The following is a 26,706-nucleotide window of genomic DNA, read 5'->3' on the forward strand; positions in this document are numbered from 1 at the left end:
GAATCTGTTCAGTCTTGAACAAAGAAGACTACGTGGGGACCTAATTCAAGCATTCAAAATTCTAAAAGGTATTGACAGTGTCGACCCAAGGGACTTTTTCAGCCTGAAAAAAGAAACAAGGACCATGGGTCACAAATGGAGATTAGACAAAGGGGCATTCAGAACAGAAAATAGGAGACACTTTTTTACACAGAGAATTGTGAGGGTCTGGAATCAACTCCCCAGTAATGTTGTTGAAGCTGACACCCTGGGATCCTTCAAGAAGCTGCTTGATGAGATTCTGGGATCAATAAGCTACTAACAACCAAACGAGCAAGATGGGCCGAATGGCCTCCTCTCGTTTGTAAACTTTATGTTCTTATGTTCTTATGTCACCAGTAAATTATGCAAATTAGTATCATGGAAGGTTTGAACCTTCAAAGGTCAAAATGTACCCTTTGTTGCAGCCCTAGTGCTTAGCAACTAGGTTGAAATATGCAGTGATATTTTTCGAGGAAATTTATGAGACAGTAATTTAATAAAATAAAACTACACATACTGTAATAATGTATTCTTTATTTAAAACACAAACTAGCAGATTTATTAAATATACATATGGTATTCACATGAATGCGCACTACATACGCCAGACTCGCGCATTAACATAACGCATAGTTACGTCTGACCTAATTGTGTATTGGCGCACCAGACACTTTTTTTTTCTGTAAGTCGTATTAACACTTGACTGTGTATATGACGTTTTAAGAGTTGGACTTCCGTCCCGTTGTTGCATTCCCACGAACAGCTGCCCGCGAAGCCAGGCCATCTTGCCCGCTGCAGCTGTTAAATTACACATTTCTGGCGGGTCGTATCGTGGGAAAACAAAAATAAAAAAAGCTTTAAAACACGTTTTTTCAACAAAAGTGCCACAGTAGTCTGTTGACAGCGCTGCTCGCTTATGCCGTGCTTGTACTACGCGACATTTTTTTTTTTTTTTTTTCCTGAATGGCTTGTGCGATACGATCCACCAATTGAATATCTGCATTGGCTCTGCGGTAGCCCAATCATAAGTTAGCTGGGTGGGACATAAACTGTGTCCGTTTCAAGTGCAGGTACTAACTAAGTTTAACCAATAGAAGAGTCAAATATCTGCCAATCATTAACAAGCAGAGGCCGTTCACGGTTTCGCATGAAAATTGAAGGCGAGTGAGTAGCCAAATGGAAAGTGAAAGGTCTGACAGCTGTCCAATCATTCGTGAGCAGAGGCGGGGTGTTAATATGCCGGGTAGGCACTGAATTTCGCCGACTGTTACTGAGAAAATGAATACATTTCAGTATGTAGAATTTAATTTTCTATCTCTGTATTTTTTAATTTCACCAGACAATGGAAACGCCGTAGTCGGTATAGTTACGAATCAATTTTCTCTGAATAATTGTACTGCAGATGAGCGATCTTTAAAACAGAGTGGTGCTGACAAATTTGTCAAATTGAAACAAAGCGAGACGCTAGCTACACTTTTTTTTAGTTTATTCATTAAATGTGTAAACGTGCTATTTAAAAAAAAAAAATTGCATTGCGTATTTTATGTAAATTATTTAAAGAATAAATGTTTTTTTTTTTCCCCGCACAATTACTACCTGAGACTTGGGCCTTATCAGAGTGCCTTATCGCGAGATATATATATATATATATATATATATATAATAGATATATATATATATATATAATATATATAACATCGCGAGAAGTCAGCGTGCCCCGCAAACAGCCAAGTTCATCAATTTATGCCGGGCCAAAATTTACGTTGAGGACCGCTGATCTATACGGTACTTCAGTTTAAGATAATATTAATAATTTACTATAATATTTATTATTTTATTTATTTATTTTTTTTTTTTTTTTTTTAATGCTGCACGAAAAGTGAAATATTTACACAGATGTGTCATTCACTTCCAGCATTTTAAGCATGATGGAGACCCTGCAATACAAACAAAAACCTTTAAAATGAAAACAAGGGAGTAACCGAGTCAATTTGAGAATTACACCAAACAAATGGGCAAGGAACAGGAACCGTCAAATAGCAGAGCTCCGAAAACAGACAGCCCACGTAACAGACAGTGAGGCAGAGCAACTAGACTCATTAATACATGTCTTTACATGTCATTTGGGCCAGGGTGAGCAAATCAATCATTTCAAATATGACATGTTGACTTCTAAACTGCAGCTCAACTGAGCTTCAAAGACCCCATTCCAACAAACCCCGCCCCCGGGAAAGAAAGAACTAATGAAATGAAAGTGCCTTCGGTCATAACTTATAGTTTATTTCAGATTGCGGAAGGACACAACATTGTCAAAATTTAAACATCATACCAATCTAAATCTAATATGTGAAGCGGCTAAGCTAACTTGTAAAATAAATTTGATTTTGGGGCATGGTGCATTACTATATAGAGAGCGCAGGAGAGAGAGGAAGAGAGATCTAGTTATATATATTTTTTAGCAGTTGGCTGCGTTTACTTTAAACCTTTAACCTTGGGGGAAATCATCAGCTAAATAGGTTAAAACTCAGCTGTAACTAGACCCACTGTTATCTGCATTATTAAAATAGACCCTGGTATTGTTAAATTGGTTTCTGTGGTGTGGAGGGATTGCTCTTGTAGATATTCTTCATTCCTTTGTAATTGGTCCATGCTCATCGCTATAAAGAAGTTGTAACCTGTGGTACTGTAAACAGTTGCCTGCTTCTGTGTACATTTGATGCAGCTTTGATGCATTTTTCTCAAATGCATTTTCTAGGAGTCCCAGCGCTCCCAGGGGTAACATCAAGCAGTGCTAAATTTAGCATCCATAGTCTTCTACAGACTGCAGCAGTGCTCAAGTCTATTTCAGCAGTCTGCATCACTGCTTGAATTAGACCCCATTCAGCTGACAAGTTCACATGAAATAACACTGCACTTAGACTAATGACACATCCCTTCAGTACAAAATACAAGTACAGTATAGCAGACTCATTTTAAAGCATTTCTCATACATCAGATACTGATACTGCACAACAGAGGTTACTGTAACAGCACATTATCTGGTTATTGCAAAATGCACTATACTATAAAGTTGCAGATACAAAGCAATATTGTTTGTGCAACTTCAGCCCCTACTGGAATGAGAAGATTTACAGCACATTAAACTGAGGTGTAAAATATATGATATTTCATAGAAGATGGGTGTGGATTGTTAATTTCCACCAGTTGAGGCGTAAGCTTAATGAAAACTTGAAATGTGTCACAACAGCCAACACCTACAGTAGAACAACACATCGGCTTGTGATTGAAGTATGGATAAATTATGTCTGCCTGCAATAAAGACGAACTGTATTTATTAGCTGCACTGCAAAGATGATGCAGTTTTCTTCTGAGCATTCTGAATGGCTTTCCTTGATTTATCTGGGTACCTGGGGAATGCAGTAGTAACCTGGCACTGACTTGATCTGCTGTGCGGTCTTCATATAAAATCAGTGCTTTACTACTTATCTACACAGCAACATTCCAGATTAAATTCCCCTAAATTCTTCAAGTGTTTGAATCTGGATGCATCCACAGACTGATTGCCAAATTACTTCCATGATGTTGACTCTATAAATCTTAGCCTACTAAAATAGCATGTACTGTGGCTGTACAACCATGTGTAAAATATTAAATGGAAAACTATAAAAGGGGTGGTACATTGCAGTTTATCATTTGAATGCAGAACATGACAGGTCCTTATACGGAGCTCAACAGGGTACTGCAGTAATGCTGTACACATTGTATTGATACAGATCTGTTTCAGTAGCACAACACAGCTAAACGTTTTCTTTTATTCTAGCCAATAAAATTGGATTCATTTTTTTTTTTTTTAATATATAAACAGAATAGTCTGGCCATGCATGAAGAACAACTCTTATTGTTGTCAATAGCTGTTGCAATTACTGTACCTCCAAAACGTAAAGCCAAAGACTGTGCATAGTACTGTACCTTATAGAAAAAGCAGCATAATGGGACTAGTACACAAACAGGAGTCATGAGCGAGGTAGGTCACTGCAAGGTCAAAGCAGAACATGGGGGAATATGTTCTCCCTGACAGACATGATGGCCAATGGGTGTGTGCCTGTCTGATCCCAAAAGGCTAATTGTATCAGGCCTGTATTCTACACAACAGCAGCACCCTCGTGGATTAATTAATAAGTAAACCTTCGCCTTGCATAAAAATCTAATCGTATTACAGAATTATATATATATATATTTTTTTCTTTTGGGGGGGGTTGATGGCTTTGATATAGTATACTGCAATATCTGCTACTGTACAGTAGGTGTACGTTCTGGCAAAATTAAATCGATTTTAGCGTTGCTAACCTAGTTTGCGATTTACCCTATTTACAGTGGCTCTCAAAAGTATTCACCCCCCTTGGACTTTTCCACATTTTATTGTGTTACAACATGGAATCAGTATTGATTTAATTAGGAGTTTTCGCCACTGATCAACACAAAAAAAGTCCATATTGTCAAAGAGAAAAATAAAATCTACAAATTGTTCTAAATTAATTACAAATATAAAACTGAAAATAATTGATAGCATAAGTATTCACCTCCTTTGCTACGACAAACCTAAATAAGCTCTGGTACAACCAATTGTCTTTAGAAGTCACATAATTAGTTGAATGGAGTTCACCTGTGTGCAATTAAGGTGTTTCACATGATTTCAGGTTAAATACACCTGTCTCTGGGAGGTCCCACAGTTGGTTAGTAAATTTCCTAAAAAAAAAAAAAAAAAAACTAGATCATGAAGACGAAGGAACATTCAAAGCAAATCCAGAATAAGGTTCTTCAAAAGCACCAAATCAGGGGTAGGATATAAGAACATTTCCAAGGCATTGAATATCCCCCATAGCACAGTAATTAAGAACTGGAGAGAATATGGCACAACTGTGAAATCTGTCTAGAATAGGTTGTTCTCAAAAACTGACTATCCGGATGAGAAGGGCACTAGTCAGGGAGGCCACCAAGAGGCCTATGGCAACTCTAAAGGAGTTACAGTCTTCCACGGCTGAGCTGGGAGACACTGTGCATAAGGCAACAATAGCCCAGGTGCTTCACAAAACTGGCCTTTATGGGAGAGTGGCAAAAAGAAAGCCATTGTTGAAAAAAACTCACATCAAATCTCGGCTAGAGTTTGCCAGAAGGCAAGTGGAAGAAGATTCTATGGTCTGATGAGACCAAAAAAAATAGAGCTTTTTGGCCTCAACGCTAAGAGCTATGTTTGGCACAAGCCTAACACCACACATCATCCTGAGAACACCATCCCTACCGTGAAGCATGGTGGTGGCAGCATCATGCTATGGGGATGCTTCTCTGTGTCAGGGCCTGGAAAGCTTGTGAAGATAGAGGGCAAAATGGATGCAGCAAAGTTCAGAGAAATCCTGGAGGAAAACCTGCTGAAGTCTGCAAGAGACCTGGGACTTGGGAGAAGATTCCTCTTCCAGCAGGACAGTGACCCCAAACATACAGCCAAAACTACACTGGAGTGGCTTAAAAACAAAAAGGTCAATGTCTTAGAGTGGCCCAGGGTCAAAGCCCGGACCTCAATCCAATTGAGAATATGTGGAAAGAGTTGAAAATTGCTGTTCACCAAAGGTCCCCATCCAACTTGACGGAGCTTGAGCAATTTTGCAAAAAAGAATGGGCAAAAATTGCAGTGTCCAGATGTGCAAAGCTGGTAGAGACTAATCCAAATCAGTCAAGCTACAGGGCTAGATCCGCCCCTAATAAACCGCCAATTGATAGATCGTGTTCACCAGGGTTAGAAGCTCACGCTTGCGGCAAATTAAATCTGATGAGGACTAGTTGATCTCTGTGTCTCAGTATTCCTCTGGGCAAGTACTTAAATCAGCTAACGAGGTCAAAACAATAGGCCATGTTTTACTAAACATTTTAAAACTAATAAACAAACCATAATGAACATTATATTCATAATAAAGTTGAGTTCTCATCAATAAACAGTACCATGTTTAAAGCTTGGGACTTGCTGTCTCTAGCTTGGTGTTGTTTACATTATCGTCAGCATACTTTAAGTGATTGGAAGCTGAAATTACTTTAAAAACACACTTTTTCTATACCAATAAAAGTACTGGTTAGCGATAATCTGTTTATTTGAAAACCAGGTTTTTAAAATCATTGATAATAGGTGCACAGGCGGTGACTGAGAGTGCTCCAGGGCTCAAGCAACAATGGGGGAAAATAAGGTCCCACATAGTGAAAATAAATCGCCTGTTCTGCTTCACAAGCGGAACTCTTATTGCAGCATTTAAAAATACAAAATCCTTAGATACAAAGACTCCCAGCTTTCCTGAAAAGATCTGCGTTTCCCTCATTTTTTCTTTTGTATTTGTTATGCTCTCATTATTATCTATAGTAGATTCAGCATCCGTCAGTTCTGACAGATTCTATTGTACTTGCTGAAGAGTTTCTCCAACTGTTAATTAAAAAAACAAAAAAAAATCTAATAGAATTAAACAGCCCCTATATGGTTGGGACAGTCCCGACAGTACATTCATTATTGTAGACAGTAATTCATAGCCAGTCAGCATTTTTGTAAATAGCAACACATGTAATGTACAATAAAATAAACATTTTATTTGTGTCACCGGTGTCAATTCCAGAAGGAGCTTCATGGTCGGCAAGGTGACACAGCTGAGAGAATTTATTCCTGTCATTCTGTCTGGTACTGTCAGTGTCAGCTTCTCAGCACACAGTACAGTAGTCGCTCAGTACTGAGATGCAAACAGGAGATTAATCGATCTGTAAGAGTGTTTACAAAGGTGCTTTGTTAAAAAAATAAAAATAAAATCTAAATTACAGTGTTTATTTTTTAGCAAAATAAAATCTAAGTCTACCTTTTTTGGGATCCCAACTGTTGATGTTGATGATTCCAACTTAGACACTTCACATAAGGCCTAATAAGTTTACATCAGGACTAGCAAGTTTCAAAAGGTACTAGTCCTTTTGACTAGTAGCTCAATATTGTTAGTTTCCAACCTTGGTGTTCACAGTTAAATAAAACCAGAATCCCACAAGTTATAATCTACGTTTTGTGTGTGTTTTGTGCGACAGGGAGGGGGCAAGTAGATTTTTAAGAAGGACGAGTAGATTTCAAGTTTTTTAAAAAATGGCACACCCCTGGGTTATGGAGATTTTGGCAAGACTGAAAAAACTACATTGAATCCAGACAGATACAGCAGTCATACGTGTGTGGTTATACAGTACTTTGTAGCTTATGGTTTCTCATGACCTGTTGATGCAGGGTCACTATTAGTGCTCCAGTGTTTCTCAGGACCATGTCACCTCTTCTGTGAAAAACGAACCAAGCCGATTCACACACACTTCTTCACACACACCAGAACTGAACCCAAAAGGTAAAGAATTAAAATGCTGATTTATCCACAAAGTACCAGTGTACATTTAAGATGCTGTACTATACTGCAGGGTGGATGCTGGAGCCAATTTTAAAACTTTTTTGTTCAGTCTAGAATTAGTTCATTAAGTCAGAGTCACCAAACAGCCCCAACTATTCAGACTAAAGTGTTTTGTTTACTATAAAACAAGGATCCTTGGGACAGTGTCTAAAAGGCTGAAGAGTTCTCGGTAAGAAATGTGTTTCCCAGATTACTCTGGGGGAATGACCAAACACAATCTCTACAAAACAACCTCTCCAAAATATTCCAGGCTGCACTGTTGTCAATCATCAGATTCCAGAAAAAAAGCCTTAGTAAAAGTCCCTCCTAAGATCAAGTCATGCCAGCCAAAATCAAGAAAAATGAATATGCCAGGCAGATGCTAAAACCATTACAAAACCTACATTTACTGTACTGGAAATCTACATAATTGTACAATATGTATTAAGTTATGGATGAATACAAAACATGCTATAAAACACCAGGCCTTTAATAGTGCATTAACCATCATTGCCAAGTAGAAGGTGACACATTAACCTTTTCCTCCTGTATCACTCTAAAGCAGGGGTCTCCAACCCTGGTCCCGGGCAGCCCCAAATCCTCAGGTTTTATAGGTGTCTATGTCATCAGTAACTAAATATCTGGAACATATGTTAATCTTGATTAATTAAGCCAATAATTGGTGCAATTAAGTAACTGAGAGCTTGGCTGAAATGAAAACCAGAAGACCCAGTAGCTCTCCAGGACCCAGGTTGGAGACCCCTGCTCCAAAGCATTATTTTGAGCAGCTGTTGCTGGATGTCAAATTCTAATAGTAAAGGTTCACAAACCTTTCCAGCTACAGTGTCTTTTCAATAAAACAACCAAAACAAACACTACTCTGGCTTTATCCCAGGTGCAATACTTATAGTAGCACACAAGCAGGCAGACATACAGACATACACACACACACACACACACACATCTCACTGCTAACCTGGCTTCTCATTCATGATCACCCTGTCAATGGGAGACGAGTAAACATGTTTATAGTCTTTCACACTCAGAGCAAATAGCAATTGCTTAACAAGAAATGCTGTGGAAACACTGGTACAATCCAGCACTGGAACATTATATAGAAAGACAGGGGACTGACAGTGTGTTTGTTTACTAGAAACACGTGGCAGACCGTTGTTTGGACACTGCTTACAATCAGTGTGCAGCATATTTAATAATCCATTGTTATCTTTGAGGCACATGATGTTTTTGAGAATGCTTACTGGTCTGGTGTGGGAACACAGAAAGGTGGCAAGCTGGATAATAACAAGGCAATAGTTTTAGCATGCCACAAGCTGAAAAATAATAATAATAATAATAATAATAATAATAATAATAATAATAATAATAATAATAATAATAATAATAATAATGTGCCCCAAAAAGCCTTAGCCTCAAGCTGGTTCTGACCATATATATATAAAAAAGAAATTTGGAAATCCTGGCCTGTGATTGGTTAAAACCTCATTATCTGAGCTGTTGATAAACAAGGATTGATAATTGATTAGCAGTTTGCTATGCATGTGGACTGGCAGAGCTATACTGGTGTTCTTTTCTGAAAAGAGACTAATATTGCATATAGCAGACTGTTTGGTTCAAATTGCATGTACTGCTAACAATTGATAGAGACCTTGCGTCTACAAGCTTTTTACCCAGCATTGACTGTAAGCTATCAAGATAACAATGCTGTGGACCAGAAGGGGCCAGGCTCTAAGACTTTTGGAATGCAAAGCATAAAGGGGCTAAAAGGCTCCCAGGGACTGGCGTTGGACCCAAAGGTTCTCAGGGAGAATAAGAGATAACGCCACTGGACTCAAAGGGTCTCAAGCAAAACGGAGAGATAGGAACAAGGAAGATGACAAAAACTAGATGTATGGACCTTTTGGGGCGCCAGGGGTTTGAAGAATGCGCCGAGTTCAGTGGTTGTCACACAAGACTACACACACATACACACTAAATTAAATATATGGTAACATAATAATGTGTTGTACCTTTGCAATTGGTTAAATGTCAGAGAAAGAGGAGGTGGACCATCTGTACAGAAGGGTATTTAATGTCATGCAAAAATTGTAAGAACGAGTATTCTGTTTGTCCTGTACCTGGCACCAGACTCCCTGCATATTTCAATAACCCTAACAACTGATTGAAGAAAAGGACTCTGTGCATTTTCTTGAATCTACTTACTCACCATCCATTTTTTAAGTTACTTCATGAGCAAAAATAGATTTAACCATTCGCCTGACAATGGTGATTAAAACGTCACTGTTTTCTGACTTGACAATGTAAACAAATATGACGGCTGGGATAAACCAGATTATGCAGCAGTTGGCAAACCAGAGAGAGACGGATAAAAACTTTGCTAACTGTATGGTATGAACTTCAAAAATATTTGCTGTCATTTATTGATTTACTTTTGCTGTATCAGCTATTATATATATATTAGTGTTCAGTTCTGGTCACCTCGCTACAAAAAGGATATTACGCGGCAACCTAATTCAAGCATTCGAAATTCTAAAAGGTATTGACAATGTCGACCCAACGGGACTTTTTCGACCTGAAAAAACAAACAAGAACCAGGAGTCACAAATGGAGATTAGACAGAGGGGCATTCAGAACAGAAAATAGGAGGCACTTTTTTACACAGAGGATCATGAGGGTCTGGAATCAACTCCCCAGTAATGTTGTTGAAGCCGACACCCTGAGATCCTTCAAGAAGCTGCTTGATGAGATTCTGGGATCAATAAGCTACTAACAACCAAACGAGCAAGATGGGCCGAATGGCCTCCTCTCATTTGTAAACTTTCTTATGTTCTTATATACTATATATATATATATATATATATATATATATATATATATATATATATATATATATATATATATATATATATATATATATATATATATATATATATAGAGAGAGAGAGAGAGAGAGAGAGAGAGAGAGAGAGAGAGAGAGAGAGAGAGAGAGAGAGAGAGAGAGAGAGAGAGAGAGAGAGAGAGAGCTCTGAAAAAAATTGAGACCACTGCAAAACTATCAGTTTCTCTGGTTTTACTATTTATAGGTATGTGTTTGGGTAAAATGAACATTTTTGTTTTATTCTATAAACTGACACCCTGGGATCCTTCAAGAAGCTGCTTGATGAGATTCTGGGATCAATAAGCTACTAATAACCAAACGAGCAAGATGGGCCGAATGGCCTCCTCTCGTTTGTAAACTTTCTTATGTTCTTATGTTCTTACTGACAACATTTCTCCCAAATTCCAAATAAAAATATTGTCATTTAGAGCATTTATTTGCAGAAAATTACAACTGGTCAAAATAACAAAAAAGATGCAGTGTTGTCAGACCTCGAATAATGCAAAGAAAATAAGTTCATATTCATTTTTAAACAACACAATACTAATGTTTTAACTTAGGAAGAGTTCAGAAATCAATATTTGGTGGAATACCCCTGATTTTCAAGCACAGCTTTCATGTGTCTTTCACATTGATGTTGGGTGACTTTATGCCACTCCAGGCGCGAAAATTCAAGCAGCTTGGCTTTGTTTGATGGCTTGTGACCATCCATCTTCCTCTTGATCACATTCCAGAGGTTTTCAATGGGGTTCAGGTCTGGAGATTGGGCTGGCCATGACAGGGTCTTGATCTGGTGGTTCTCCATCCACACCTTGATTGACCTGGCTGTGTCGCATGGAGCATTGTCCTGCTGGAAAAACCAATCCTCAGAGTTGGGGAACATTGTCAGAGCAGAACGAAGCAAGTTTTCTTCCAGAACACCCTTGTACTTTGCTTGATTCATGCGTCCTTCACAAAGAAAAATCTGCCCGATTCCAGCCTTGCTGAAGCACCCCCAGATGAGTCCAATTTTCAGCTTTGCCCAACACCTGGTCGTTTAATGGTTAGACGGAGACCTGGAGAGGCCTACAAGCCACAGTGTCTCGCACCCACCATGAAATGTGGTGGAGGACCGGCGATGATCTGGGGGTGCTTCAGCAAAGCTGGAATCGGGCAGCTTTGGCAAACTTATTTTCTGTGCCTTATTCGAGGTCTGACAACACTGCATCTTTTTTGTTATTTTGACCAGTTGTCATTTTCTGCAAATAAATGCTCTAAATGACAATATCTTTATTTGGAATTTGGGAGAAATGTTGTCACTAGTTTATAGAATAAAACAAAAATGTTCATTTTACCAAACACATACCTATAAATAGTAAAACCAGAGAAACTGATAATTTTGCAGTGGTCTCTTAATTTTTTCCAGAGCTCTGTATGTATATATATATATATATATCATTCATGCACAGCCCAAATTCATAAATCGTTCATATAGGTGCTGACCCAAAACTGCATAGAATATAAAAAAGTAGTCTCTGTTTAGTCATCGGCCATGTTGAGTAAAATACAAACCAAAGTCCACTTGTTTGTTGTTTGCAGAGACTGGGTGGGTTGCACACTCAGGGTGGCTCAGTTGTATCCTCAATTCATTTTAGACTTGATGTTCAGGAGAGTAAAAATCAAGCGGCAATGTTTTACATTTAAAAAAACTATTCTTTATTATTAAACACGAAGCACAATGCGTTTCAACAATACTTCAGTGTCTTCACCAGATTTAAAAAACAGCAATGGGTGAATCCAATATATAGGTCAATAGATGGAGCCAATAAAATAGAATGATAAGTAATTAACTCATTAGTAAAGTTCCTCAATTCAAGGTAATTGGTCCTGACTGAAATAAATATGATCATGTAAATATCATTATTCAGTCATTAAAAGCACAACTATGGTAGCATAAGAGGCCATAAATTCGTAACACGTCATCAAGACATTTTCGAAAGGAAGTAAAAAGATCATTGAGATCAAATTCAGTCAGTGAGAAATAACAGTTCAAGTGCACTCACAACACAGACTATTACAATAATGTTGCATTTATCATACATACTTAAAAATAACATTTTATTAGGTCATGCATAAGGATGTTCTAATTTACACAAGAGTTGAGTTCAAATGTCTCATTTAAACCATAAGGTTCCATGGATTTCAATGTATCGATCTCTTTTTAATAATTCATTAACAATATTGCCACCACTCTCTGAAGGGCATACTTTTTCAATTCTGATAAATCTAAGGCTATAAACAGAACAATGATTACATTCTATATAATGTCTTGCAATCGCTGCCTTATGTTCTGCTAGTCATACTATTAGTTGTCTTTTAGTTTGTCCAACATAGACTATGCCACATAGACATTTAAGTAAGTAAACTACATGTGTAGTATTGCAATTGATGAAACTGCCAATATTAAATTTATGTCCAGACAGTGGGTGGTTAATTTTTTTGTGTCGTGTATTAGAACAGTGGATACATTTTCCACATCGAAAATGACCATGTGGCACACTGATTTTAGTTAACCAACTTCTATGTATAAACTCCCAAAAGTAATGGAAGACACCAAACTATCTTTAATGTTTCTTCCTTGTTTAAAACTAAATCTGGGATACATACTTGTTAGTGATGAAGTTGTGGATCACATTCTAATACCTTCCAATGCTTCATGCTTCCATATTTACACAATCATATTTATTTAAGCATATGTCAGGACAAATTACTTGAATTGAGGTACTTTACTAATTGGTTAATTACTTATTATTATTGTATTCACCCGATTTCATTTTTTAAATCTGGTGAAGACACTGAAGTAGTGTCGCAATGCATTGTGCCTCGTGTTTAATAATAAAGAATAGTTTTTTAAAATGTAAAACATTGCCGCTTGCTTTTTACTCTCTTGAACATCAAGTCTAAAATGAACTGAAGACACAACTGAGCCACCCTGAGTGTGCGACCCACCCAGTGTCTGCAAACAACAAACAAGTGGACTTTGGTTTGTATTTTACTCAACATGGCCGATGATTAAACAGATACTACTTTTTTTTATATATAATATATATATATATATATATATATATATATATATATATATATATATATATATATATATACTGTGTTACGTGCCAATATAATATATATTTATATATATAACTGTGGTTGGTAAACCATTTGGAAACAATGCACGGTTAAATAAATAAATAAAACCATCAAATAATGAGCTAAATTGGAACAAAGGTGTTCATCTAACTTTGCAGGCATCCATCAACATGTTCACATATAAACTGAAAGTCACATTTAGTATTGTCTACGATTAATGTATCAAGAGTACATGCTGAAATAATTCTCTAAACTAAAGGGAAAAAAATGTATGAATAAATAAAGTAGCTTAGTCTTTCTGAAGTGCAGTGCAATTTACTACTTTTCACCTTCCTTGGTATCCATGAGTACAAACTGTATCCTGGTGCATTTTAACAGCACCACTTTGCAGAAAGTAACAAACAACAAGCATTCCCCCCTACTCCTTAGTCAGTGTGTTGCACGGTGTCTATTTCTGCTCACCTATCACACAGGAGGTGGACCAAGCAAGAGAAATTCCAGCTGCCTCTTTGGTCATTACTGTCTTACCCTTCCTCCCCTTCACGTGATCGACTTAAACATGTGCACCTAAAAGATGACTTCCTTTCGTAGAAAAAAATATATATAATTTCACTTGCATGTCCTCAACTGTGTGTGTGTTACAGTATTGAGTGAAAAAAACACATTTCATAAATGCATCAGTGGCATTTAAAAATGTACACAAACATGCAGAGATGGAAAGAATTAATTTCATGAATGTTAAGAAGCCAGAGCTAGCCTGAGCAAAACAAACCACCCTTGTCACAAAACCCAAGTGTGTACACAGAGTTCAGGAGAAGTCTCTTCCTGAAGCAGAAGCTTGTGATGTATGAGGAGACTATGAAACACACTGTACCATGCTGCTCAGTGCAGCTCATTAGCTCTAAACCACATTCATCTTGCAGTCAAAACTTTACTTGCTGTATGCTGTAGGAGTCTCTAAAGCCAGCCCTGTAGATGCACAGTACAGTTCTCAGAATCAAATTCTTGGTAAGACTTGGGAGTTACAACCGTCTAATCTGTATCAAGCAAGCAAGTTAGAACCATATACTGCCATAAAACAAGAAAGAAATGTTCACGTTAGCCAAGGGGATCTTCTCACAATACAGAGCCTTTCATCTAGTTTAGTTTTAGCACATGCTCTTTACTGTAGCATCCACTATTTGACTAGGATAATATAGCCACCTCAGCGTTAAATCCCCATTTTATTAAAAGGAGTGTACTTGCAAGTAAAGAGGTTAACAATGCAATTTCCCCTGTGTCATCACGGCATAACATTCAGTGAAACCAAAACGAAAGAGGAAGCAACCCTTGCTGTAAAAGCTGTCCAAAATATTACATGCTGCAGGCGTTCAATAACAAAAATCACATGGCCTACTGCTACAATAAAATCTTAAACTGTCAGTCAGCTTTACTCATTTTTTAATTTTACATACAGAAGCTAGAACAAAACCAATCCACCCCACCCACTCACAAAGGGGTACGCATTGTAAAAAGGATCACAATACCCCTTGACTTTAGCATATTTATGACTAGTTGCTGCATCCTGTGCTCTCTCAACACCTTACTGGGGTTGAAACAGGAAACTAGTGTTTGTTTGTTTTTTCTCTAAAGAAGGTATATGTAACGTGTAATGATTCAGACATAGCAAATAAGTAAGAAAATATTACCGCTAGATGAAAAAAGAGATTTGAATATAGTACACACAGGATGCAGAATTAAATATGCTGTGTTTTGTAACTCCCTGACCACAGGTCCCAATGCAGACACAAGCCTAAAAAGTATTCTAGTGCATTTTCTCTCTTGCAAAGCTAAAGCAGTAAAGACAGTTACACATACTGTAGCACAGAAATAAATAAGTAGTCACTACAGAGGCACCAACAAATGTGTTAATTCACTTATTTACCGATTACTCACATAATTCTATACCGATGTTTAAAACATTATGGGGTTTTGTTTGTGAATCTGTACAAATGTTGCTTGCCGTGTCAAATTTTACTTCCCAGAAAACGTCTAAACATTTCTGTTACTGTGTCAGCTCATTTATTTGCACTATTGTAGCACTTAGAGCAGGAAAGATCACACACATTCTAGCCTACATGTTGTAATGTACTCTCCGAATCAGCCACACGTCTGTCAGATTCCAGCTCAGATACAGGTGGGGGGCACACACCTACAGTAGGAAGAGATTTAAGTGTCAATCCCAGATTCATTGCTGGGTGTAAAATGGAATACTGTAGGGGAAATAAATAAATAATACTACTGTTGTTGCAGATGTGTTCTAATTTACATGCACAATTGTCTCGATGCTGAATTTGCATATCATCTCCATTCTCTATTGTAATTAATAACAAAACTACAGAATAAATCTAGGATTTAAAAAAAAAAAAAAATTATTATTTTTAGAAAGAGAAAAAACAATACACATTCATATACTGTACACCCCAAATACAAACAAAAACAGCTGTCATTATTAAAATGACAAACAAATCTGGTGAAAACAGACATGCAACTTCATAATTCTTTATACCACAGCACACAGCAGCAACTTCATAATCATGTCGTGAATGATGAATATGCACAACAAAAGACCAACCCAATCCACTGAATTAACATGTACAGTGCCATGAAAAAGTATTTACCCCCTGTTTGATTTTCTGTATTTTTTGCACATTTTTCACATTGAATTTGTTCAGATCTTTGTGGGTTGTAGTAGTATATAGGAGGCAGAGAAAAAAATGACACCGAAGTTTTGTGCTTCTTTCATTTGATTGGTGTGCAAGGTAATCAAACATGCAACTTCAGGAGAGTGAAAATTATTGATCACCTAGTTAACTCAACCCAATTAAAGGGATAATTAGGGTCAGCTGTTTGAATACTTTGGTTAACAATTAGGCCTGACTTCGGCCAGCCCTGCCCAATATAAATCTGACCAACTTTGACCCTTACCATCAGAGTGAACTTGTCAGCATACAGGTTCTAGAGCAGCGCTTCTCAAACTCTGTGGCTGCTGGTTTTCATTCCAACTGAGCTATCAATTACTTAACTATACCCTTAATTGAACTGATAATTTGCTTAAATTAGATCTTTTTACTTGTTTTCAGCTCTTAAACAGTCGCTTAACTCTTAACAAAAAAAATTTCCCCCCCCCCCCCCTTCCCCCCAGCCGCTTATAGTTCAAGTTACTTATTAAATGTTATAGGTAACTTGAAATATGCAACTGTTCAAGAGCTGAAAACGAGTAAAAAGGTCTAATTAAGCAAATTATTAGTTCAATTAAAGGTATAGTTAAGTAATTGACAGCTCGGTTGGAATGAAAACCAGCAGCCATAGGGGGTCCCCAGGACACAGTTTGAGAAGCCCTGTTCTAGAGGCACATCATGTCATGATCAAAAGAAATTCCTGAAGACCTGTGGAAAAAAAGTTGTTGATGCCTATCAGATTGGAAAGGGTTACAAAGCCATTCCTAAGGCTCTGGGGCATCACCAAACCACAGTCAGAGCCATTTTGTCCAAATGGAGAAAGTTTGGCACAGTAGTGAATCTTCCCAGGAGTGTCTGTCCTGCCAAAATCTCTCCAAGAACAAGGCGTAAAATCATCCAGGAAGTCACAAAGGACCCTAGAACAACATTCAGGGATCTGCAGATCTCTCTTGCCTCGGCTAAGGTCAGTGTTCATGACTCCACCATCAGAAAGACACTGGGCAAAAATGGGATTCATAGCAGAGTGGCAAGGCGGAAACCACTGCTCACTAAGAAGAACTTGAATGCTCATCTCAAGTTTGCCAAAAAGCACCTGGATGATCCTCAAGAGTTCTGGAACAATGTTCTATGTACAGACGAGTCAAAAGTGGAACTTTTTGGCCAACGTGGGCCCCATTATGTCTGGTGAAAACCAAACACTGCATTCCACAGTAAGAACCTCATACCAACAGTCAAGCATGGTGGTGGTAGTGTCATGATTTGGGGATGCTTTGCTGCATCAGGACCTGGACAACTTGAAGGAACGATGAATTCTGCTCTGTATCGGATAATTCTACAGGAGAATGTTAGGCCATCCGTCCGTGAGCTGAGAATGCATTATTAATGCTTCTTGATGTCAACTGGTATAATTATTTGTAATGTGGGGGTGAAGAGATCTGTACAGTAAAGCTATCACCTGAACGGCTATAGCCATACAGATGGGCGCTGAGCGACAGCTCTCTGTGTTGCTATCGAGGAGGAGACCGTCCGCTCCATGGAGAGAACTACTACAAGAAACCCTTCCACTCCAAGACAGTGCACGTGAAGGCATTGCCCAGCCGAGGCCATTTGAAAAGTCCATATAAAAGAGGCCACGGTCGCCGTGAGGATGCCGGGACTCCGGGAGCCCAGAAGTAGGTCAGTTTAGGGGATGTTGATCCCAAACAGTATAGAGAAGGTTTGTGTAGTGTAGTAGGTTCCTGGAGTGGGACGTTCCTTTTAGTAGGATTAGTGCTCGCCTTGTGTGGCAAACTTTTATTTTTAGCTTTGTTTTGTTTTCTTTATGAAATCTGGGGACATTAGGGCTACCATTACTGGTACCCTAGTGGCAGCACCTGTGTTGTAATTAAATCTGGGTGCCTCTACAGCGTGTCAACACCCAGTGCTCTGTATCTGCCTTGGTATTATTCACTGATGACCCATGTATGTATCACCACCCTGTTAGACCTACATTAAAAAATCTGTTTCATAGAAATAAGTAAACAGACCTCCTATGAAAAGTGCATTGTGAAGTGAACTACAGTACCTGAAAAATAAGCCAGTAAAAAGCCCCTTTAATAAGCCTTGCACAGCAGGCTGAACGCAGCCAATAATGCGAGAGGGCAAAACGGGGTTTCTCAGAAGCATCTTGTTACTTCACTGCAACTGTTATCAGTGAAACATGAACCACTGCATACAAATTGTTCTCACAATCGTAATACAATCTCAGTACCAGAAAGATTAAAATTAAGAATGTGTCACCAAATGATAGCCAAGAGCAATCCTAAATGTCTACAGATATACGATAAGTCTGATGCCAAATCAAGGAAGCTATCATGTTCATGTAGATTGAGACAGAAAAAAAATTGTTGTTTATACTGTATATAAGGTACTGCAATTCAAAGATTTGTTTTCCCACACTGGTAAGAGCAATACACAACATGAACAAGCAATGAGAAATTGAGTTCTTTTGACTGTATCAGCGCTTACAGGAACGCCTCTAGATACAAGTTCACAGGTATAAAACAGCTACAGTATACCGTTAACCTGAATGTTCTCCATCATCTCAGAATATTTAATGGCGAGCAGTAAACGAGGTATACCTTGACTTTCATTAGCGCCCTGACCTTCGGCTCAGGACACATAACTCCAGTCGCGATCAACTACCACGTGGTACAGCCTTCAGACAGGCACCTTCACTATTACAAAAATAAACACTTTAAGCACTAGATTTACCTTGAACTCATAATGATTTGTCAGGTACTCTTCCACTGAGAAGTTTTAGGAAAATAGTCCCAAAACTGTTCATAAAGGATCTAAATTAAAAACTAATAACGTTACTCGTCAGAGTTGCTTATAGTTTATTTGAACAGTGCCAGATTCCAGAATGGAGCAATATTACTGAACTGTCCAGGTCTCTTTGTTGTAGAAGGATGCTGAGCTCCAGTCAGCCAGGTTTATTGATCCAAGAGTGGCAGCTTCACTCCCCCTCCCCAGCAAATAAACAGAGCTCCTTGCGAAAGGAGAACTCAAAAGTCCACTCTGTACCTTCAAACAACAAGCTCGTTTCAGAAAATGACATGAAGTTAATCAGCTGGGATCCGAGTTCAAATCAGGTGGCAAGCGAAAGGAGTGTGGTTGTTCAACCAGGTCCTCTGTGGATATCACCACTATTATAGAGATGCTATCTGTCAGTGTATTCATGGGATAGGCCCAAAACTCAATACCAAAGGTAGTATGGAATTAGATTAAGCAGTCAGTGCTTGGGGAAGCTTGCATGGAGACCACCTATGCAGTGCCTATACACATACAAGACATGCAGTGTATGCATTTAAAGCTGCTTACGATACCATTTAAAAGTGATTTCAAATTAAAACAAGGTACAGTATTATTCCTTGCCTAATAATCTATCAGCATACAAACTGTCCCATAATAGGTTAATGACTGAAAACCAGACTGCAACCCTTCTCACAGACAGAGAGGCCCACCTGACTGGTCAGTATTGATTTCCATTAACATCACTGTGAAACCCCAGAGCCCATCAGTGTCTCCGCAGAAGACACTATACTCTTCCAAAACAAACTGCAACTGTAACAGCAACTACAATACATTAGTCTGAAAGTCTAAACAAATCCATAGAAAATGTAGCTAGTTTACTATTTTGTTACACATTAATACAGAGAGAGTACAATTCACACATTATTATTATTATTTTTTTAATAAAACAAAACAAGTGTATCAACCACTTTGAGGGCGCACACTGAATGGTCGTTCCAAGAAATAAATTAATTAATTAAAAAAAGGAAGGCTTTGACAACCTGAACTGACCCTAGTTGCAGAGTTTTCAGCGTATTTAGTCACTCAGTGTAAAGCTACAGACAAAAGTTTTGCATCACTTAGAATTTTAGGATTGAGATTTAATTAAAAAAAAAAAAAAAGTATATGGAAAACTACAAAGCGGTATGTAATTCAATACATTAACATAACTTCATTCAGCAGGTTTCATTCGACTATGAAGCAAAATGTGTTAATTCTATTTGGTGATGCAAAAACTTTTGGCCATACCTGTAAACTGTCCGGCACACAACGGTAAACTGCAGCTGTTTGATTAGCGAAAGAGAGGGACACTTTATTAAATATGCATTGCAGGCTTCACTATCACACTGACCACCATCCTCCAGGCACTTTCTACTTGTGCTTCCAGTGAAATACTAGTACAGTACTGTCAGAACCAGACTGGACTTTAAAAACAAACCATTGTGCCTCCTCTAAACAATGCCTTATTAATATTCAAAGGGGATTAATGAGGGGCTCAGTTAGTCAAAGCTGCATCTGAAATCAGGACTATGTTCATGTGATTTATATGACCAGGGCATATTAGTGGGGGGTAAATCAATGCAATTTAGTACCAAATACTGCATTCTACTTTTTTCTTAAAACATGGTAAATGAAATTAATGCAGGTAAATAAAGAAAGAAAAAAATTCACAAACAAACAAAATCTACTTATCTTAGTTTTGAAAAAACCTCCACTTATCTGGTTTTGATGCTCTAAAACGTTCAAAAGAAGGCCTTTATCTATGTCTTACATTTATTTCACTAACCTTGAAAGTCATTCTGCAAAGTCTTTCAAACAACATTGTGTTTTACCATGCATGGTTAAAAAAAAAAAAAAAAAAAAAAGACTGAAATATTGACTTAATATGTCATGTATTTATCTTTTTTCTAAAACATATCTGCACAGAACATAACAATGACTTTTTAATAAGGTAAAATTATGTAAATCCTTAAATACTCATCTTCATGCAAAACTCATATCAATACCTTCTGCTACATCCTCCCAGAGAGCAACATTTAACAGATTGTTACAGGAAAGTAGAAAATGGGTTGGGGATTTCCTTTTACCCGATTGGTCAATATTGGATCTCTAGTCGCTAGTAAAGAACAGTGAATGTTATCCTTTAAAAAAAATAATTTACCTTTTTCTGAGGGTCCATCTGGCACACATTCTAGTTGAAGCGCTATACAGAACACTGGTGTTGCTACATACAGGTATCAGGTTAACGACAGCTTTAGACACATTTTTATTAATAGCTATTCAGTAGGCAGTGATTATACTGCATCAAAAAACAAACACGTTGTGTACATATTCCTCAAGCAGTAGACCTATCTGCTGACAAAGACTGACTGACATGGGTTGCCACGGTTTTCAAAATGTATCAATGACTAAACTTGGTATTTAGAAGTGTGCTACAGTAATTGCAAGCTGTCTCAGAATACACTACAGTAGGTGAAGTAGCTTAACACCTGTTCATGTACATATTCCTTTCAACTAATTTCTCCTGGTACGACGCCCAGTTTTGATATTTGGTTACTCGCCAATTATCGCTCCAACTTTATTATCTTAAGCAATATTGTTACAATGTATTTCTTAACCCAGCTCTCTTAACAGAGATATGCGGTCTGTCTGAACTTGTCTAGCACAAAACAGGCTGACTCAAGTTCCATGAACAGGTGTACTGCATGTGTGGTACCTTGACTGTGCACATAAATATTTAGGGCTTCCGTTTCCCATTTTTTATTCATTTCATTTTTTGGTGCTTATTTTTACGTAACTCTTTTTTCAAGGCATTCGGTTTTTATATACTGTATTCACCTTTTTGTTCTGTCACAATACGTACAGTAACACTACAATTGTACATTATTTTGTTGTCTTCTACAATTAAATCCTTATGGTCACGGACACATTTTTCTGGGATTTTTTTTGTGCGTTTATTGGTTAAAACCATAAATCAGAAGCCCTATTGCATGCCCTCCCATCTTCAGAAACTAGACTATACCCTACCTGTTAATAACTGCTTAGTCCCCAAGAGGTTAGGTTTCTGTTGGGGCAAAACAGTTCCATAGACAGGTGAATTTGCCAAGCCTTGTTTTACTTCTATTGTCTATAGACAACTTCAGAAACTAGAATAAACCTCTTGTAAACAACAGCTGCATGTAGCTACAGTACTCGACATAAAACAGTAAGGAACTACCCCTGCAAGTGGGTTTAACAAGTCACCAACTGCTGTTCTTGTAGTACAGTAGGTCCCCCACTATATCTTGTCATTTGAAAGGGCTGAAACTCTATATGGGTTTGAATGTAGAAAATGATCTGTTTAGTCCAAAAATGTCTCATTTAAGCATATAACTTTTTTCTCTCTTTTTAAATTTCAAAATGTCTTTAGACTTTTTTTTTTAACTTTGCTCCATAAGTAAGTTTTTTTGGTTGCAATTTGACAACTGTTTAAGTAACTGTCATCAACAGCGGTCTCAGAATCTCAGACCATAGCCTGTGGTGCACAGTGCAACAAGTAATCCCTAAAAACAAATAGTTAAGTTGTTCTGGAGAAGTAACTGACCTTCAGTCATTTCACAATGAATTCCACAGGTTGGCACTTAGCAGTTAATTACTCCACATATGTTTGCAAGATTCAACAGCCTCTACTTAGGTACCAATGTTTTGACCAAATGAACAGTCTCTTCACTAGTGACTGGACATGCAGAATAAAAATGATCACAACACCATGGCACATTCCCAAGTAGATTGAAGCTTGAGACTGGGTAAAACACGGTGTGATTTAAAAGTCCACCCTTCGCACCAAGTATCTAACAAGTAGCTCATATGATTCAGAATAGGGACAAATTTGTGTTAGAAAACCAAAACATGACGGTGAAGATGCTAAATATGCAACCTCTTTCACTTACTGTATACAACTGTTTCACTATGAGAATGAACTGAACTGTAATTCATGTTTTTAAAAAAAAAAAAAATTATATCTAGCCAGTACCTATCACAGGCTGCAATTCTAGAGGTGTCAGCATCCTGACAGTGATAACTATTTCAAGGGTAAGCTATTGCACAGCAGATAGCTTTTGAATATTAGATTATTTAGTAAGAATATTCTGTGCACACATGCAGGCGCTGTCTAGAGTTTAACACTGGGCATCTTTTTTTCAAACAGTGGACCAGAAAGAAGGATGCAATTGCTCTGAACAATTAATTGGGATAGTGGATAAAAGCTTGACCTGTCCATCAACTGATATGTCTAAGCTACAACAGCCCACCTACAGTACCAGAGGATATTTCCAACACTGTACCTTTACTGGATGCCATGTTCAAGTGTGTACATGTTTAATTATGGGGCTTGAATAACAGATCTCACATCTTTCTGAATGTTACACAGACACTTGCATGAAGAATCGGATACAAATACACAATACATATGCAATAGAGCTTAACATCCAGTGAATACAGGCACTGGCTTATTAATGTAAAATATGAAGGAGGTCAGACTCTGGACTGAGATGATATAAAGCAGGACTGTACTTCCACTGACAGCAGTGTAAGCCGCAGCAGACTTGCTGAGCAAATGAGAATAATTATACTCCCTAACAGTAGGTATCGTACAAACCGGGATACATTTTCAGTTGTACAGAATCTCAATTTAGGTTGTCTCCCATCCTTTAAATTGCTGTATCAGAATGTATAGTTTAAGGCAGAATAACTAATTAATCCAAATTTCAGGTTTTCTGGCATTATACTATAATAATAATAATAATAATAATAATAATAATAATAATAATAATAATATACAGCAAATACCAAAAAGTACTAATAGGCTACGATGAATGCAAAAGTTAACACTTTTAGATAGATTACAATTTCGGATTTTATAATGTAGTTTTTGTTTGGTGGTTCAGCATCCTACCTCGAAGTCAGTCACCACCAGGAGTTACATGTCATTATTCGGTATATTCCTTCGGTATAATGCATGTATGCATGGCATGCGCGGTGTGTATTTTTACAAAAAAAGACAAGTTTACCTTATCCAGCTCATCGTGCAACTCTGCCAGGCTGGGTCTCAGCAGTTTCTCCCCGAGCGGCGCGGCCGTCTGCCTGTAAAAGTCTATCCTAGGTACCGCGTCGATAGTGTTGTGACCAAAAGTCCTCAGGTAGTAGGTATTGGTATGGGTGTCATAGTAATAATGATGGTGGCCCCCAGTGGAGGAGTGTAGGCTCCCTTCGCTCATAACCGTATCCCCATTCTGGAGACCATCGGCAGCGTTGAGTTCTGGTGGGCTCTCGGCGCCAGATGGGTCCACAAAGTTGACAACCCTGAATCTGCCTTTGGCTTCCTCGCCTCCGGGTGGATGCTGTGAAGAAGCTTGCTTGCCGCTGTCTGAAGCAGACTTGTCCCCGGTTGCATCTGGTGATGCTGTCGTCGGTTTGGTACTCTGAGAGGGATCGCCACCAGACTCGGCTCCAGCTGCCTCCGCCACCAGATCGACCTGAAAGCGGCTCTGGCTGGGGGCTTTGCCGATGGGCTTGAGAGCCAAATCCCCGGCTAGATCCTGGGATGTGTTTAATGATGGCGCGGACATGGCACCACTAGTTAATAATTCTTAACAATATTTTGATACGACAGCGCTATGAACAATAATTTATCTCCCGTATAATCTTCAATGAGTTTAAATAATTAAAAGTACAATGAATCTGCCACACTTCTTCCGGGCTCAGCGACCTCGCTTGCTGGCTGCCCGTTACAGATACGTCGATATTTTTGTACTTAGAATATTAGCAGAAAACTAGACTTCCAAATGTCAGTTAAGAATGAACAACGTGTATTTGTTGAAGAAAAAAAAATACATTAAATTCTTGGAGAAGCTTACACGGCAAAGTAAAATGTTTTCTCCGTTTCACCCAATCCCCCAGTGTGAAGGTTACAAAGCGTGCTTCCCAGCCTCAGTTTTTCGTCTTGCTGAGATGCTGACACACTACTCACAGCAGCAACTCCTACACAAGCAATGGTTTCACGCTGCTATATAGAGACAGCGGCCGGCTTCACCGGGGTTGGGTTTCAAGCATAATGTAAAACTCGCGAGAAAAGGAAGCCCTACTGTCAACAATGCATATACACAGCACGGGGGAAGGGTAAAGCAGGAGGTGGGCGTGGGGAAAAGTGATAAGAACGAATGGGTGGATTCCGAGAAAGAGGACTGACAAAAAAAGGCATGTGAAGAGAATGAGCCCTATATCTGCTGTATGTCACATAGTATAAACTTGGAAATGTACACTTGATGTTAGATATTATATTAGCATGTTGAAAAAGTACTGTACGTTTGCAGAGACCTTTAGCTTATTCTCATGTGGATTGCTTTGTTATACCTGCATGTATTATTGTAATGTAGATAAATAAATCAAACTTGTAAAATATGCTGTAAACAAAGACAACCTATTTGTTTTTAGTTACTGACAGTTTTGAAAAACTAAAAAAAAACTACAAAATCGGCGTCTAGATCGACTTTATTAACTTAGATTTTAAAATATGAATTGACTTAGCATTAATTACAGAACCTGGAAGTTCCAAAGTGAAGTAGCTCGAGAACTATATGCCCTTGGCATTATAAAGATATTCTTATAGGCAGATCTTAGAGAGGGGTGGTAAGGGATAACTCATTCACACAAATAGGCAGGACAAAATCCATGGACACCCTGTGAGGAGCAACATTTAAAAAATGCATATGTCGCTGCACTGGAAGTGACCTTAAAACTGGGGAAATATGACACATAGACTTGGTATGAGTAAGTATTCTGGTTGCAGTATTGTTTTGCATAGTTTTAAAGAGGAGACGATTTTCTATTGAGGGATACCAAGATATTTAATGAGAAAGTAAGCTGATGAAAATATCCGGCAACAAGTTCCCCATCCCCAGTACTGCTTTCCTAAAAAAAAAGGCGAACATGTCAGGTGCCATTCTACTAGTGAGATGTCTTGCTCATTAAAATATTTTGCATAGTTTTAAAGAGGAGACGATTAGCTATTCAGAGATACCAGGGTATTTAGTAAGTAAGGGGCCTCAGTGATGAACAATGGGCAATATAATCTCCTCCCCTAGTCTTACTATACATAATTTGTACCAGTACTGTATATATTTATACTGTACCAGACAGCACTCCATGGAGCCAGGTGTCTGGTTTTCCCTGGATGATCCCCTGGGCATCACTTCAACCCTATTCTATTGCTCAAAGCATTACAATATAATATAGTCACAGACTTGTGCCTGGTGTAATGTGTGGACCAGTTGAAAAGGACCCACTGTTAAATTAATATTAGGCATTAACACAGTCATTTTTGTGATATATTTTTATTTCATTCCCCTATTTATATAGCAAGGTCCCTAGGAAGAGACATCCCTACAATTGCTTTTAAAGTAAAGTTGTGCATCTTATTCCCCACAACCAATTTAAAGATGAGTCAAATTGATCAATCTCTTACAAAGCATGTCCAGCTGCCAGAAAATCAATTTTCACTGTATCACGATTTCTCAAGAGCCAAGAAACAAAACAACACAGGTGACAGAACTCAGAACCCCTGAGAGGAATAGCAGTCATCATATATAGGTAGGTGTACCCATATCATGGCATGGGTATAATTGCATGG

At 38.2% G+C, this 26,706-nt stretch overlaps 1 protein-coding gene across 2 annotated transcripts in view; it reads right to left on the reverse strand.

Moving 5' to 3' along the window:
- The window catches only part of LOC121302315 (solute carrier family 12 member 2-like), an 84,966-nt gene extending 59,899 nt beyond the window's left edge, over nucleotides 1-25,067 (reverse strand). Inside the window, exon 1 of one of the 2 annotated variants that reach the window (XM_041232199.1) lies at nucleotides 24,089-25,067. In XM_041232199.1, the coding sequence (XP_041088133.1) occupies nucleotides 24,089-24,646 (558 nt within the window). In that variant the 5' untranslated portion in view covers nucleotides 24,647-25,067. The remainder of the gene's footprint in view (nucleotides 1-24,088) is intronic. The other variant, XM_041232190.1, reaches the window with a different exon arrangement.
- Nucleotides 25,068-26,706: the final 1,639 nt, after the last annotated feature.

The sequence above is a fragment of the Polyodon spathula genome, chromosome 2, assembly GCF_017654505.1.
Source record: "Polyodon spathula isolate WHYD16114869_AA chromosome 2, ASM1765450v1, whole genome shotgun sequence".
Lineage (NCBI taxonomy): Eukaryota > Metazoa > Chordata > Actinopteri > Acipenseriformes > Polyodontidae > Polyodon > Polyodon spathula.